General features: G+C 33.6%; 8 protein-coding genes across 8 annotated transcripts; 5 read left to right on the top strand and 3 right to left on the bottom strand.

Annotated features, from left to right (window-relative positions):
• Positions 1-1,149: 1,149 nt before the first annotated feature.
• On the top strand, positions 1,150-1,329 carry WICANDRAFT_85347 (uncharacterized protein; the record flags this gene model as incomplete). Its single annotated transcript, XM_019185879.1, has 1 exon — positions 1,150-1,329. The coding sequence occupies one exon, from the start codon at positions 1,150-1,152 to the stop codon at positions 1,327-1,329; it is 180 nt and encodes a 59-aa protein (XP_019037484.1).
• Positions 1,330-1,425: 96 nt separating this feature from the next.
• Positions 1,426-1,746, top strand: ZEO1 (Zeo1p; the record flags this gene model as incomplete). The annotated part of the gene is made up of 1 exon (XM_019185060.1): positions 1,426-1,746. The coding sequence occupies one exon, from the start codon at positions 1,426-1,428 to the stop codon at positions 1,744-1,746; it is 321 nt and encodes a 106-aa protein (XP_019037483.1).
• Positions 1,747-3,517: 1,771 nt separating this feature from the next.
• On the bottom strand, positions 3,518-4,912 carry MRM1 (Mrm1p; the record flags this gene model as incomplete). Its single annotated transcript, XM_019182188.1, has 2 exons — positions 3,518-4,466; positions 4,683-4,912. 2 exons carry the CDS (start codon positions 4,910-4,912, stop codon positions 3,518-3,520), a joined length of 1,179 nt encoding a protein of 392 aa, XP_019037482.1.
• Positions 4,913-5,139: 227 nt separating this feature from the next.
• On the top strand, positions 5,140-6,303 carry HIS3 (imidazoleglycerol-phosphate dehydratase HIS3; the record flags this gene model as incomplete). The annotated part of the gene is made up of 1 exon (XM_019180479.1): positions 5,140-6,303. One exon carries the CDS (start codon positions 5,140-5,142, stop codon positions 5,812-5,814), a length of 675 nt encoding a protein of 224 aa, XP_019037481.1. The 3' UTR covers positions 5,815-6,303.
• A 2,452-nt stretch (positions 6,304-8,755) lies between these two features.
• Positions 8,756-10,144, top strand: HRR25 (serine/threonine protein kinase HRR25; the record flags this gene model as incomplete). The annotated part of the gene is made up of 1 exon (XM_019183729.1): positions 8,756-10,144. One exon carries the CDS (start codon positions 8,756-8,758, stop codon positions 10,142-10,144), a length of 1,389 nt encoding a protein of 462 aa, XP_019037480.1.
• Positions 10,145-10,844: 700 nt separating this feature from the next.
• Positions 10,845-11,912, top strand: NPY1 (NAD(+) diphosphatase; the record flags this gene model as incomplete). Its single annotated transcript, XM_019182076.1, has 1 exon — positions 10,845-11,912. The coding sequence occupies one exon, from the start codon at positions 10,845-10,847 to the stop codon at positions 11,910-11,912; it is 1,068 nt and encodes a 355-aa protein (XP_019037479.1).
• Positions 11,913-11,936: 24 nt separating this feature from the next.
• Positions 11,937-12,878, bottom strand: WICANDRAFT_33743 (uncharacterized protein; the record flags this gene model as incomplete). Its single annotated transcript, XM_019182110.1, has 1 exon — positions 11,937-12,878. The coding sequence occupies one exon, from the start codon at positions 12,876-12,878 to the stop codon at positions 11,937-11,939; it is 942 nt and encodes a 313-aa protein (XP_019037478.1).
• Positions 12,879-13,192: 314 nt separating this feature from the next.
• On the bottom strand, positions 13,193-15,973 carry MSH2 (mismatch repair ATPase MSH2; the record flags this gene model as incomplete). Its single annotated transcript, XM_019185059.1, has 1 exon — positions 13,193-15,973. One exon carries the CDS (start codon positions 15,971-15,973, stop codon positions 13,193-13,195), a length of 2,781 nt encoding a protein of 926 aa, XP_019037477.1.
• Between the last annotated feature and the right edge of the window lie 242 nt (positions 15,974-16,215).

The raw sequence follows: 16,215 nt of genomic DNA, 5'->3' as shown, positions 1-16,215 counted from the left end.
TAAACTGGACGTTGCTGATACATGATTTCTTGATCAAAGATGAAGTGTTTTGTATATGATATGGCGTGCCCAACTTTTGAATCTTTTCTTGTTAATAAGAAGGGACTTTTATCTTCCTTTGTTGACTAATAATATTGTTTGCTTGGTTATTATTTGTGAATTTTATAGATGAATTGATAGATAATTCAAAATAAATAGATTGTTGTCAATTGTTTCAAATCACCACATTAATAACGTTTTTTATGCTGTTCACTTTTTTCCTGTTTTTTCGATGAAATGGCAAAAATCGAATTCGCGGAAGCGATGTTCGTGTATTCCGAGGTGGCTGAAAGCGTGACTAGAGCAATTTACGAGGGTCATATCTCAGAATTGGACATTTTTGCAAGTGTAATACTGCCTCTTTCTTCATTTAGTTGGATATGTTTTATTCTGAAGTCATATTAGAGTAGAGCCGTGTTTTCTGGTAAGGATAGTGGGTCTTGTTGGACCTAATTCCTCTAAAATTTTATGTGACGCGAAATCTGGACCAGAATGTTCTGATTCTTGCATAGAGAATTGGATCGTGAAGGAGTGCCAGAAAGAAACAATTATATAATTTGTTTGTCTCTAGGCAGTCTAGGATAGAGCCTTGTGCAAGGTGTAGCTGCTCCATCGTATCAGATAATTAATGGTGTAAAACTTACAACTCATCCGAGATGCCCTTTTAGAATTTGGTTCAGAATTGTTTTATTGGGAACGGAAGATGATTTATGCCCTGAGCTTTCCAACAAGCAACAGATCTTTCAGAGAGCGTGATCTGGTTTCTACATTTCCATGCTTGGATTCTATGACCCAAATTCCCTATGTTGTAGAGCATCGACACTTCTGTTGTTTATCTGTTTTGTGAATTGGATCTTCAAGCCCTACAAGATTTTCCTATTTGTGAGAAAAATTGCGAATATTTGCATTACTGTTTTGGAAGGTTTTGGCATAACTGTCCAAAAATAGAATTCAACGAGATAAGTCCGTACAAAGAAGGGCTGAAAAAAGAGAGCCTTTTCCAACTCCACTTATCCTTCCCAACAAGATGGACTCATCATAAGCGCTCTATTTCCAAGCTGTTTAACCTTCGAATTGTGTTTGTTTCGTGTTTGTTTGTTTTGAAGTGACATGCCAAAACTTTCCACAACGTTCTGCAGCGGTGCTACGCTCCTTCCCAAAGAGGCAATTACGGGCATGTTTCACGCGCGCTGCTGGCACTGGTCGCCATGGCAGAGCACATACAGACAAACTTTAAAAACTGATGAGCAGGTATCTCTCAGTCAAGCCCTGGCCAAATATAAATACTAGACGAAATCCGCCACCTTGTTTATCTTAATTCTACCCTTTTCCCTCTTGTTTTCCCATACAATCTGTATTAACAAACATCCACAACAATTAATAAATATGTCTGAAGCCGTTGAAAAGAAAGTTGAAGAAACTGTCCAACCTCAAGTTGAAAATGCTCAAACTGAAGCTAAAGATTTAGGTGACAAAGTTCAGGAATCCGCTGAAAACTTGAAAGAACAAGCTACTGAAGCTGCTGAAGATGCTCAAAAGAAAGTCACTGATTCAGCTGAGGATGTCAAAGAAGAAGCTTCAAAGAAAGTTGATGAAGTTAAAAAATCAGCCACTACTGATAAAGAAGGTGAAGCCGCTACTGAAAAGAAATCTTTCTTCAAAAAATTTACCGCCAAATTAAAATCAATTGTTTCATCAATTAACTAGATAGATTATCCATCATCATTATTATTATTATATCATCATGTTAAATATCACGTTTGTCAGTGATATATAACACACACATTGAACATATAATTGATCATTTTATTGTTGTTATACTATATTCATGAGCGGTGTTTATCTTTTTGTTCTATTTTTTTATTGAAATCGTGTTCTCTTTTGGTGCTTTGTTTTTTTTTTGTTTAAAAACCATACGGCTGGTTATACTTTTTATTTATTATTGATCAAGTCTATTCTAATAACTAATACTAATACAATGTAAGCTTTTGACTTTGCAATTGCTTTTTGAATCTAATGATCGTGTGAATTGTAGTTGTTTCTATTAACATTCCGTCAGGATACAATCATCCGTCTAAATACTTCAATTCCTATAGAGCGCTGTAGATTAATTGAATCAACATTTCATTTGAAAACCACCTACATTTTCTGACTCTTTGACGTGTTCTTTTATGAGGAATGAAGAGGCAAAAAAAAATTCTCACTGAAACCAAAACAAAGCCAGCTAAAAATCATGCAATTGACAACACGACGCGCATGTCAAAGCGAACAATACAAAACCAGATGTGACTCAATTGGATAACCTAAACCAGCCCAAAAGAACCTAAAGTTTCAACACAAATATCCTCAATGATTCTATAATATCCATAGCTTCTGTCCTTCTATAATTGACCCACCAATCACCATCAATTGTTTTGCAAACCTTTCAAAGAGCATAGTTTATGCAGACCTCATCGAATGTTCAAAATTTAAAAAAAAAAGTTGGCGTAGGCACGGACTCTACCCGTTTGGGTCCTGAAGCCAGGCAGGCTAGGCAGGAACTTTCCAGATTATGAGGCTCACGACGAGTCACTTCAGGCAGAGAGCAGCTGGCTGCCTAGAAGGAAAAGGTCTGTTTGGCTGGCTAAATGAACAGAAAGATTCTTCACTCAGAGAACTCCAATTGTTTATCACAATATGAATTGCCATTTCAAGTTATGAATAAGATCTAGAGATATGGTTTATACACTTTTAGTTTGAACTTTGTAGTGAATGAACCAGCATAAAACAATTGAAAAAAAACCCTTCGCGCAAAATTTTGAAGTGTCGTTTTTTTTTTTCGCAAAAATTTGACGTTCCGGGAATCTCTTCATAACAAAGGCTAGACCCGGCGATTTGCTGGAATTTACAATAATTGTAAATATCTAATTTATTTTAGTGAGATTAGTATGATTTGAATTTATTTTTATATTAAATAGCATTTCCTGGTGATTATGATGCTTTTTTTGAGTTAAAATAGTGTATTTCAGGAATTTTTCCAAAATCTTGAAACTTTTACATAGTTTTGAAGTTAAATTAAAAAAACCAATGTCGTCTTTCTGGCTAACTTCTCTATCGAAAAAACCCAAAACAGACGGATTAATTCATTTTTATCAAATAACAGTGCTAAGGATTCCATTGGTCGAAGTTTCAGTTTCAAAACATTCAAATTGATTGTTCAGTTCAGTTTTAAAGTGTTGGAAGATTGTCCGATTATCGCCGATAAATTTAATTTACTTATCTACTAGCTTTAGATCGATCATGATCATGAATGTAACACGATTCATAAAGATCTTTTACTTTATATAAGCTTCCTCAAGTCAGAAGTTGTTGATCCTTTCGATATTATTAGACACTACTCCACTGGTATGTAATCATCAATTAAAAGTTTAATTCCTTTCCTATTTACACGCTTCAACTAATCTATAACCATGCCACAAAATTCATCAAAGTATCTCATCTAAATATCCATGATCTTTTGGATCAAAAGTCCTGTTGCAACACTCACATTCAAACTATCAACCATTGGGTTAACATTTTGGTGACTAGCAATTTGAACAAGGTAATCACTTCTTAACTTCATTGTTGTTCTAATACCTTTACCTTCAGAACCAACAACTAATAAAACTGGGGATTCACCTAATAAACTATTCAATGCACCATATTCAAATTCTTTAGAACGCAATGTTTGATTAATCTTAGAATCTGTAGGATGTGAAGCTTCTGCACCACTAACCACTATCCAACCTTTTTCTCTTGATTTGTCTAAAAAGCTTAATGGTGAAGTTGCACTATAGATTGGCAAAAATTCAATTGCACCCACAGATGTTTTAGAAACAACTGGAGATAATGGAGCACAGTTTTTACTTGAAACAACAACAAAATCAGCACCAAGGAAATAAGCAGATCTTATAATAGCACCAACATTATGAGGGTCACTAATTTCATCCAAGTAAACACCAAATGGATGTGGATTTTCAGTTTTGCATTCCCTTGTAATTTTTTCACCAAGTTCATCATCAATGATTCTATAAGTACCTTTTTCAAAATTGGATTCATCTAAATAATGAATAGGTTGAGGTGTCATTGGCTTAGTCTCTAAAACAAATCCATTATGAACACCATTATTTGATAATATATTCAATTCATTTTTATCTTTTGCCCTTTGGACTCTGATGTTTTCCTTTTTAGCCAAATCAATAATTTCTTGATCCTCAGGTTTTGGATTGAAGGTTAATAACCTACTAAAATACTCTCTTCTTTTAGCAGATAATGCAGCAAACACTGAATTTGTACCATAGATAAATTCAGATAATGGTGAAGGTCTAATACCACTGTATACTTCTCTTTTTTCACGTCTTGGTCTTGATTCGAAATCATTCATGTCATTAAAATCATTAGATTCAGCACTTCTTGATTCAGAAAATCTTGAAGATTCTCTTTCACGATACTTCCCACTCATTGCACTGGACCGACCATCTCTAAATCTTCTATTATGGTCATCAGAATACCTTGATTCTCTACTATTATCATTATTCTCTGATCTTCTTGGACGTGGCTCTTTTTTGAAATCAACTTTATCAGATCTTCTTCCACTTTTGGAATCCCCATTTTCTGAGGCATACTCTGCTCTCTTCTTTTGCATAGCATGTGTATGTGCATGTTTTCTCTTAAAATACGTTTCTTTATCTTCACCAGTTTTCTCCCATGCCTTCTGTCTTCTTGCTATTGGGAAATTTCTTTCAAACCCTTCAGGTCTACCATTTCCTGGACTTGTGATATGAGATACATCAACTGCTGGAAGAATACGCTTATAAAGTGTAGTTGAAGTACTGAATCTTCTAACAGATAGCATCATAACTTTATCCATTGTAGATATGACTTTCTAAGCATCTCAGTATAGATAATTGTGCGTACTAAACTTTTGACATCAAAATATTTTTCACCCTCGAGAAGGTCACGTGAATGAAACAATCAACTTCCGACCTCCAATCAAAAGCACCGTCAAAAGTAATCAGTCATCATCACTACAAATTTATTTATTCATTCAAGATCCAGGTTATAAAAAGATAGATATTCAAGATGTCAGCTAACGGAACAAGTAATGAAAGAAAAGCCACAATAAGTCGTATCACAAACGAAACCAAGATCCAAATAGCAGTGTCATTAAATGGTGGACCAGTAACTATTGAAAAATCAATCTTGAAAGATAAATCTTATGATGCAACCCAATCAACTTCTTCTCAAGTCATTTCCATCAATACAGGTATTGGATTCCTAGATCATATGATCCATGCATTGGCAAAACACGGTGGCTGGTCCCTTATTGTCGAATGTATTGGTGATTTACATATAGATGACCATCATACAACAGAGGATGTTGGTATTGCATTAGGTATGGCATTTAAAGAAGCCCTAGGACAAGTTAGAGGTGTTAAGAGATTTGGTACAGGGTTTGCACCTTTAGATGAAGCTTTATCTAGAGCTGTTGTGGATTTATCCAATAGACCATATGCTGTTATTGAATTAGGTCTTAAAAGAGAAAAAATTGGAGATTTATCTTGTGAAATGATTCCTCATTTTTTGGAAAGTTTTGCTCAAGCTGCTCATATTACATTACATGTTGATTGTCTACGAGGTTTTAATGATCATCATAGGTCAGAATCAGCATTTAAAGCTTTAGCCATTGCCATCAAGGAATCCATTTCAAGTAATGGTACTAATGAAGTGCCTTCTACAAAAGGTGTGTTGTTTTGATTTAATTTACATTAACTGTTTATAGATTTTTGAATTCTATTTAATTTCATGATATTATAGCAACCCTATGTACATAAAGGAAAAACACACACTTTTTATCTTCTAGCAGTGCTTTGAATCAATTTCAACAAGTCATCAACTTCAGCTTTCTCATGTCTTACATTTTGAGCCCTTCTACCAGCTAAAAGTTCATATTGTTTTTTGTTGAATTCAACATCACTCATACCTTCTGATCTCTTAGAGACTGTATTAGTTCTGATCTTGATTTGACCCTCATCTGTAAATACAGCTTTCTCAACAGCAAAAGGTATGACAGTTTCCCTTGTAGATTTACCATCAGCTTGAGCTTTTGTATTTTGTAAAGCACTACTGGTATTTGGAACTTCAGCAGTGAACCCACCAAATGCAACTGTTCTAGCAGTTAAACCAGAGTTTGTGATACGACCTGGACCAACATATGTTTGCTCAACACCATTTGGACTATTTGGTAATCTACCTTTTAAACTATATGATAACCCACCAGTACCTTGGAAACGAGTTTGTGATTTATTGTGATGACGAATGTCAGAAACTGTATCAACAGGTTTTTTAGCATTAATTTCACTTAAAAACTCCACAGCAGGACCAACCATATCATTTTGATTGAAATTTTTATTTAGTAATATTGAAGGATCTTTCTTTAATAACCATTGTTTAAATTCTTCTCTTAATCCTTCAACTTCATTTATCGTCTTCATAACGATTTTTGGATCACTTCTTGTAGTCAAATTACACAACGAAGTTAATGTAACGAATCTGGATGTACTTTTTGAAGAATCATAAAATAATGGATTTTCCCTTGGAGTTTCATATTGTGGAACTAATCCAGTTTCTTGAAATCTTTGTCTCTTAAGATGGAATGACGCATTTGTTTCAAAATCAACCATATGTTCCATATTATCAAGTTGGTTGAACGAAAGATAACGTGATTTGATCTTTGATGGTAAAGGATATTTTAAACCCCATTCATTTCTGGCCAATGCATTAGCTCTAGTTTCAATGATTGGTTGTTGAGGATAATTTCTACCACGAGTTTTAGCTTGTGGTTTTGGCAAAGCTGATAGCCTGGATGTCTTCAATAATCTTGCGAATTCAGACATCTCTGATACGATCTTTTCAACAACAACTAGAGCAGCACTTGTATCGTTGATGCTAATTTCAAACTTGATCCTTCACTCTTCACCTTCAATTTTCAACGACTTTTTTTTTTCAAGAAAAGACGAGTGCGCGAAAATTAAGTCGGTATGGGCAGAAAAGTAATAACCGTGGGGTTCTGGCAGATTGCAATCGAACTTTTGATCAATGATTTTTACTTGATTGGGTGGATTGGATTATGAAGAAGGTGGTCAGTTGAAGAGTTATGAAGAAATTGTTTGTTAAAGAGAAGTTCAGTATGAAGTCAGAGGCTAGGAAGGATCCAAAACAAGCTGATTGTGCCTAAAAACTCTGACAAAAAACAATTGAACTAAAAAAGGACAACTCGAAGAGAAGAGCATCGAATAAAGACTATATAATTTCTAAAATTTGAGCTACACTGCAAATACTGTAATCAACTGCTTTGCATGCATCTATTCATCGACATTCCAGTTATATACTTGCAAATCACCAAATTATTTCATCAGCCTAAGCAAAACGATCAACTGATCATGATACAAATGAGTAAAGTCATAAACTCACAGTTACCAAACTGAATAATATTCAATATCTCCACTACCTATAAATTGGCACTAGTGAAATCCGTTAATTACAATGTTTGATATTGATATGAGCCATTCAAACTCCTGATTGAATCACTCATTATCTGATACCACAAATACTAATATAACAGAGGACCTCTATGTGCTTTTTTGTTCTCTTATATGATATTGTAAAGACAAGAAGTGAAATTGGAAGCAAACTAATTGGGGGACAGGAGTTTATATAGACTTTGATCTAGACCTCTGAGCAGAAAAAACAAAGGACTCAATAGAAGTAACAAGAGATAATTTTTTTCAGCAAACAACATGAGAAATTTGACAAAGGACAACTGAGGTCCAATCAATGCACATATTCGGTTTCAATCAATTGATGAATCAACGATGAAACAAATCAGCTCTGTTCGGATTGATTTGTTACACACTAAAAAGCAAGTTTCGAGGGCCGAAAGTCACGTGAATAAGCTGATGTCATGAGAGACCCAAAGGGCTTGAGAATTTGATGAAATCAGAGAGATTAGGTGATAAAAAGCTGATAGAAAAGATTGAACTAACTCAAACCATTACACCTACCCAGTAAGCAAATTAAAATACAAAAATAGCTTTAAAAACCTATATTTTCTCCCTTTTTAGTACCCATTTTGTAAATAGAAAACCCAACCCTCGGAACTGGCTCCATTGCCCAAAGTCGCAAAAACAAAAACAGAAATTCCAAAAAAAAATTCCCTGAAAACCAACCACAACAACAACAACATCCCCTTCACTTCATCGAAGATTAAACATCTCAAACAAGACCTTTTAAGGGTATAAACATCAAGTTTTATCCATTTTCTATTCCTTTTGGTTTTCTCACCCCATATTCCTGACTAGTCCCACAAGCTGTTTTTTTGCTTCACAGGTTTTTTTGTTGATTTCTTAACCCGAAAGCTAGTGTGTTACGTATATCATCAACGAGAACAGCTAACAGTCAGTAACCACAACAAAATCAATTTGGAAATTTTTGGATTGACTCATTCAAAAGGTTTATAATTCAATTTCATACAGAGGATTCAATTTCAAGAGTGTTATCATTATAATTATTATCATCATCCCGCCAGGTTCTGTTTTTTTTTTGGCCTTGATTACTTATCTGTTTCACAAATTCAAATAATCAACTTCATACCTTTGGTTCAAGTTTAATTTCAGTTTTAAGAAGAATATAGAGAGTTATGAGTAGAGTTGTAAGTGAAGCTACTGGTAATATGGACTTGAGAGTTGGAAGAAAATACCGTATTGGTCGTAAAATCGGTTCAGGTTCTTTTGGTGATATCTATTTAGGTACAAATATCATTAGTGGTGAACTGGTTGCTATCAAATTGGAAAGTGTATCTGCTAGACATCCACAATTAGAATATGAAGCTAGAGTTTATAAAGCTTTAAGTGGTGGTGTTGGTATCCCCTTTGTTAGATGGTATGGTACAGAATGTGATTATCATGCAATGGTTATTGATTTGCTAGGTCCTTCCTTAGAAGATCTTTTCAACTATTGTAACAGAAAATTCAGTTACAAGACTGTTTTACTTTTGGCTGATCAATTACTTTGTCGTATTGAATATATTCACGCAAGATGCTTCATTCATAGAGATATTAAACCAGATAATTTCTTGATGGGTATTGGTAAAAGAGGATCACAAGTTAATGTTATTGATTTTGGTTTAGCCAAAAAATTTAGAGACCCTAGAACTCATTTACATATACCATACAGAGAAAATAAGAATTTGACAGGTACAGCTAGATATGCCAGTATAAACACACATCTTGGTATCGAACAATCAAGAAGAGATGATTTAGAAAGTTTGGGTTATGTTTTGATTTATTTCTGCAGAGGTTCTTTACCATGGCAAGGTTTGAAAGCTGGCACTAAAAGACAAAAATATGATCGTATTATGGAGAAAAAAATGTCAACACCAGCTGAAATTTTAGGTAGAGGTTTACCAGTGGAATTTGTTCATTATTTGAATTATACAAGGTCCTTGAGATTTGAAGATAAACCAGATTATACATATTTGAGAAGATTATTCAGGGATTTATTTTTAAGAGAAGGTTACAAGTATGATTATATATTTGATTGGGCCGTCCAAAAACAAAAACAACAAGCCCAAAAAGTTGGTGGTGAAAACGAGAAAGAAGGCAATGGTGATCAAAATATACTACAAGAACACCATCAAGAACTAGCCCAACAACAGCAACAACAACAGCAGCAACAACAACAACAGCAACAGCAACAACATACGACTCCAATTGAACATGAAGCTCAATTACAACCACAAGCAACTGCTGCCAGTCAACAATTACAACAACCTCAAGCTGGAGCACAACAACTTGGTACACAAGGTCAATCTTACAGAACTAACCCTAGGGCAAACGCTACCAGAATAAATAACTGGACTGCTGATGTTACGATACCTCAAGTGAATAGAAACCAACCACAACAACCACAACAGCAGCAAGGTGCTGTGCCACAAGCAAAGGCTCAAGCTCAACGTTTTGGAATAAAACCAAATGATGATTCACCACAAAATGCTACAGTTGGAGCAGGTAATCCACATTGGTTGTGATCAGGTTTTTTTTCATCAAGAAAACATTATTTTTGCATCATTTAATTGTTCAACATTACTATCATGGAAAAAGCATAAACTAAAAGACTGTCTTTTGATCTAATTTGCGCTTTCATCAATAGTGGTTGGCTTTTATTTACTCATACTTTATTTTTCTTATTCTATTCTTAATTTTTGTCTTTTGTCATTAGGTATTCCAAATTTGCTTGTGTCTTTCAAAATTCTAGTGATCCACCCAATTTTTCCATCATCATCAACATCAGCAAGTCAGCATTAAAACTCATCCATAAAATATATGTTATTTGTCAGATTTTCTTTGTTCTTGAGGGAAACGTCAATACAGATTCTGTAAAGCATATTGAAGATTATTTTTGAACCAACTGACACCAGATTCAGGTGTTTTAAAGAAACCTTGAAGAATCCTGATAAGCCAAGATGAGAAGGATAGAATTATACATTTTCATGTTTGATCTAAATTGTTTAGCTATAATTAATCAAGACTTTTATACACGCTCAGCTTATCGTAGTTTAGATTGCTTCGCGAATCCGTTTTGCATTTGAAAAGGTTGTTCAAACTTGAAACTCCACAATAGAAAATCGGATTAGTAAAGTAAGAGCAGTTCAATTGAAATCCCTCCTGGTACAAATGGCTCAAAGACTCAACCTATTGAAAAACCACTTGAAAAAGATAGCACCAGAAATGTCACATTCAGATTATATATACTTTGGCCACGATACCGTCAACAGATTCTCTTTTCTTCGTACTGACGAGCAATTCATTAAACAATCATTGACAAGTCCATTCACAAAATTTGTTTTATTCATTAATGAGTTCCCATTAGGTTATAGTGATAAACAAGCCTTATACTATTCAAACTATAATGAATTGAAACCAGCAGTGGACCATTTTATCAAATTACATGAAGTTCAAGATCTAAGTTTGAATGAAATGAAGTTTGTATTTTTGGGAATGGATGAACGAGTTGGAACCGGACTTGAATATAAGCAATATAAAGGTGTACCATATTATGCTATTGACATTACACAAGATGTTGAACTGAAAGCACAATTCTTGGATAAATTCACACATTATACGGATCGTGGGTTGATTTTCAAATTGGGTAATTTTGATGCTTCGATTTTCTCTCACGGGAGAATGTACCTTGATTGGTTAAATAGAAACAAGTTTTGTGCTGGTTGTGGTTCAAGAAACGTTGCGATTCAAGCAGGTACGAAGTTGAAATGTTCAAGTGATGCTGATTCAAAATGTCCAGTGAAGAATGCAAGTGTTTCAAATATTTCATTTCCAAGAACTGATTCTGTAATTATAACTGCAATTACTAATGAAAAATTTGATAAAGTACTGTTAGGAAGAGGTAAAAGATTCCCAGGCCCAATGTATAGTTGTATTGCAGGATTTATGGAACCTTCAGAAACTATTGAAGTTGCATCATTACGTGAAGTTTGGGAGGAGACTGGTGTTAAAGCTTCAAAAGTTCAAATATTGAAGAGTCAACCTTGGCCATATCCTGCAAATTTGATGATTGGATGTATTGCATTTGTGGATTTCAATGGAAAAGATGAAGTGATTGATCTAGGTCATGATCCTGAATTATTGGATGCTAAATGGTTTGATGTTGAAAAGATTAGAAGATTACTAGATGGTGAAAAAGATGAAATTTTCCTACCACCATCCACTGCTATTGCTCATAGCTTGGTAGATTATGTTGTCAAGCAATATGATACATTAAATAGTGGGAAAAAATAGATAAATGTTGATTTTTATACAAGATTACCAGACCTTGAAACCTAAATCTTTACCCCATGCTGGTGCAATGAATCTTTTTGGGTTCTTTTCACCAAACTCGCTCAATTTTTGTAAATCCTCTTCTGTTAAAGGTGCTAAGACGATAGCATCTTTTATTCTTTGTTCATTGATAGATTTTGGAATGACAATTCTACCTTCTTTGATATGATAAGATGTCAAGATTGAATTGGCAGTAACATTGTATTTGGCAGCTAGCTCTTTAACAATTGGAATTTCAAGATTTGGTGCTCCACTAGAGCCAACCGGTGAATAGGCTGTTAATAGGATACCATTTTTCTCACTAAATTCAACAACATCTTTTTGAGGTAAATGCGGATGTAGTTCAATTTGATTATTAACTGGCTTCACTTCTGCAACTTTTAACAAATTTTCCAAAAACTCCACTGAATAGTTTGAAACACCAATACTTTTAACTTTTTCTGGATGTTCTTTGTATAACTTTTCAATTCTTTGATAAGATTTGATATAATCCTTATTCAAAGCATCTTTACTTTCAATTGATTTGGTACGATCCAATTGGCCATCTTTATCAAAGATTGGTTCACTCCCATATGGCCAATGTTGTAACAATAGATCAACATAATCAATTCCCAACTTCTTTAATGATTCATTCAATGAGCGTTCAGGGTCTTGATATAATGGAGTACCAACTTTTGTAGTGATGAACAAATCTTCTCTTTTAACAACACCTTCTTCAAACAATTCTTTCAATGCTTCACCAATATAGTCTTCAGTTTGATAAACCCAAGCAGTATCAATGTGTCTATAACCTGCTTTAACTGCAATCTTGAGAGCTTCTTTTGTTGGAGGTGCTCTGTCACCAACGTTTGCAGTACCAAATCCCAAAGCTGGTATCTTTTGGCCGTTGTAGAAAGTGAATTGGATATCTGTAGCCTTTTCAGTCATTATGATAGCTTCAATTGAGTGGTTTTGAAGAGTGTAATTGTGGTAAAAGTTGATTTTTTCATTCATCTTTTATACCCCTGGTTTAGGCCGATCATCACCATCGCTTAGTTAGCAAAAATAGGCAATTGTGTAGATGTGTATTCTCTACTCAGAAAAACGATATCATTGGCAAAGAATCTTCAAGTATAGCGAAATTTGGTGCCATAATTACAATTCACTTGAGATATTGGACAATTGTTGAAGACTTTGCGGTTATCAGCTACACTTTTCAATCAAGACATAGTTCCGTTTAAATCCAGCTAAACCAAAGTTCTTCATAATGACAAAACTTCTTGAATATATTTTGAATTCATAACATCATCTTTATATTGGCCATTAACCAATTCTTTCAATTTCTCCACAGCTTCTGTACTTGAAACTTTATCAAAATCAACAGAAGTTCTCCATTCTTTTAAAATTTTCTTTAATAATTCAGAACCATGTGCAACTTCTTCATTTGTACATTTTGATCTTTTATCAGCAACATAAGGATCTTCTTTATTATCATTATATTCTTCCAATTCTGCAGCTTTTCTTTTCGCCATCGAGACGATTTTTTGAGGAAATTTAACAACTTCAGCAACATGAATACCAAATGATTGATCAGAAATACCTGGTTCCACTTTATATAATAATGTAATATCTTGTGCAGTATTTGAATTATTTTCCACATGAGCAACAACGTGTAAATTCTTAACAGTATTTAATTTTTCAGATAATTTAGTCAATTCATGGAAATGAGTTGCAAACATTGTAAAACAATGAACTTTTGCAGCAATAAAATCTGAAATTGCCCAAGCTAAACCAAACCCATCATAAGTACTTGTACCTCTCCCCAATTCATCAATAATGATTAAAGAATTTGAAGTTGCAGTTTTCAAAATAGATGCAGTTTCCAACATTTCAACCATGAATGTTGAAACACCTTTCAATTGAGAATCTCCAGCACCAACTCTTGCCAATATGGCATCGAAAACACATAATTCAGCTTCAGTTGCAGGGACAAAACAACCAATTTGGGCCATTAATGCAATAGTACCAATTTGACGAATATATGTAGATTTACCACCCATATTTGGACCTGTAATTATTAAAAACTCAACTTGATTTTTAATAAATTCCACATCATTTGCAATGAATGTAACACCATCTTGTACTTCCACACATGGGTGTCTTGCCTCCTTCACTATAGTTTTCCCATTTGGATCATATAATGGATGCATTGTTGGTCTAACGTATGGAACTGGGGCATAAGCTGAAACGTGAGCAAATGAAACAATAACATCAAGATGAGCCAAAATTAATGATAATTTCTCCAAGACTGGTGAATAAGTTGATGTGATTGATATGATTTCTTTAACTAATGATGATTGTTGTTTATTATATTTATTTTGAATCTGTGAACTTTCCAATGAAATTTCAGACATTTTATCAGTTGTGAAGAAAACACCAGCTTTAACAGTTTGTAATTGTTTTAAATAATTCTTATCCCTAATTGCTCTTTCCTCATTACGTGTAACACGCATACACCAACCATGATTTGAATTTAATTCTAATTTTAATTTTTTTTCAGCATCAAGGCCTAAATCATCTGCAACTTGTAAATGAATTTCTTTCAATTGTTGTTGAATTTCATCTAATCTTGCTCTATATTGTAATAATTTTTCATCATAATCCGGTTTAATAACAAATTCATGACGATCTAAACTTTCTAAATCCACTGTTGTTTCCACTAATTCTTGTAATTTTAATAAAGGTGTTGATAGTTCTTTTATTGGTGAGATCCAATTAACATCGAGTAAAATTTTCAATTCATCATCAGCTTCATTATATTTTGATTCTAATTGATCCAAAATATCAGGAACTTTAATTAAAAATTGATAAATTCTAACAACATCTTCTAAATTTGCATAAGTTGATTTTGTTAATTTTTTATTCAATTTACGAATATCAGGAATTGAAATCAATAAATCATCTTGTAACGTGCTTCTTAATTGGGTATCTTCAACCAACATTTCCACTAATTGATGACGAGCCAATATGTCATCTAATTCAATTAAAGGTTGCTTTATCCATTGATTTAATAATCTTGAACCTCCAACACTTTTACAATAATTTAACAAATCATATATATTTGAATTTTTTGAGCCATTTGTAGTTTTGGAAGTTGGGAACAAATTTAATGATTTAACAGCAGCTGAATCTAATTTCATGAATTGATTTAAAACATGATTTTTCAATTTAAATTGACCAAAATTTGAATCATCAGTTAATAATCCTAAATAATTTAAAATAGCAGATGCAGAACTTAAACCAGCACTTGAAGTTGCCACATCACCGATTGAAAGAGCTAATTCATCACCTAATAATCTTGTTAAATCTTGTTCAATATCTTTACTATTAAAATCATTATTTTTCAATTCAGTAACAACACAACCACAACGATCAATAACACCAATAAGTTTAGTATAATCAGGATCATTTGTATTTGTTGGTGATTGGATAATACATTCTTTGGCATCGATTTGAATTAATAAACTTTCTAAATTTGAATATAATTCATTATCAATAAATTCAGAAACTCCAATCTCTTTACCATTTGTATCGATAAAGCAAAACCCAATAGTTTTCGAATCTGATTTATTAACAATCTTCAAGGCAACAACGACTAAAGCGCTCCCACCCAATTCTGAAATATTTATCAATTCTTCAACATTTTCAATATTCCCAGGACTTGCAAACTTAATCAATTCCCAATTTTTATCATAAATTTCAACTTTGGCACCTTTTTCAAATAACGACAACTGTAATAAGTTGGACATCACTGCTGGAGATAGTGTCACGTATGAGACTCCATTAGCTTCTTTTATCACTGAGTTTGTTTTATAAATGTTTTCTGCAACGAAAGTTGCATCTTCACCCAAGACTGTATAGTAATCATTTTTATCAACTACTCTGAGGGTATTTTCAGGACGTGCTGGTAGTTTTTGGAATTTCTTATAGAAGGAACGTTCATCAGTGGTATCTGAGAATTTCAACTCGGGTCTTGAGCTCATGATGGACTGATTTAATTGTTGATGTTGGTGTTTTTGGAAAGAAACAAGACGCGGTTTTGAAATTTCTTTGATCTTTTCGTGTATGGGTTCGCGAATTCGCGATGATATAAAGGTTGAAAATTGGTTTATAAAGAAATTTAATGGATTTTAAAGGAATTCAGATATATAAAATGAATTTATTTATATGAAATCTACTACAAATCACGTCCAACCCATTCTTTTTTTATAATCTCTAATATACA

This window comes from Wickerhamomyces anomalus (genome assembly GCF_001661255.1).
Source record: "Wickerhamomyces anomalus NRRL Y-366-8 unplaced genomic scaffold WICANscaffold_5, whole genome shotgun sequence".
Classification (NCBI taxonomy): Eukaryota; Fungi; Ascomycota; class Saccharomycetes; order Phaffomycetales; family Wickerhamomycetaceae; genus Hansenula; species Hansenula anomala.
Note: the sequence above shows the minus strand (reverse complement) of the source record. Positions and strands in the feature narration are given on the sequence as shown.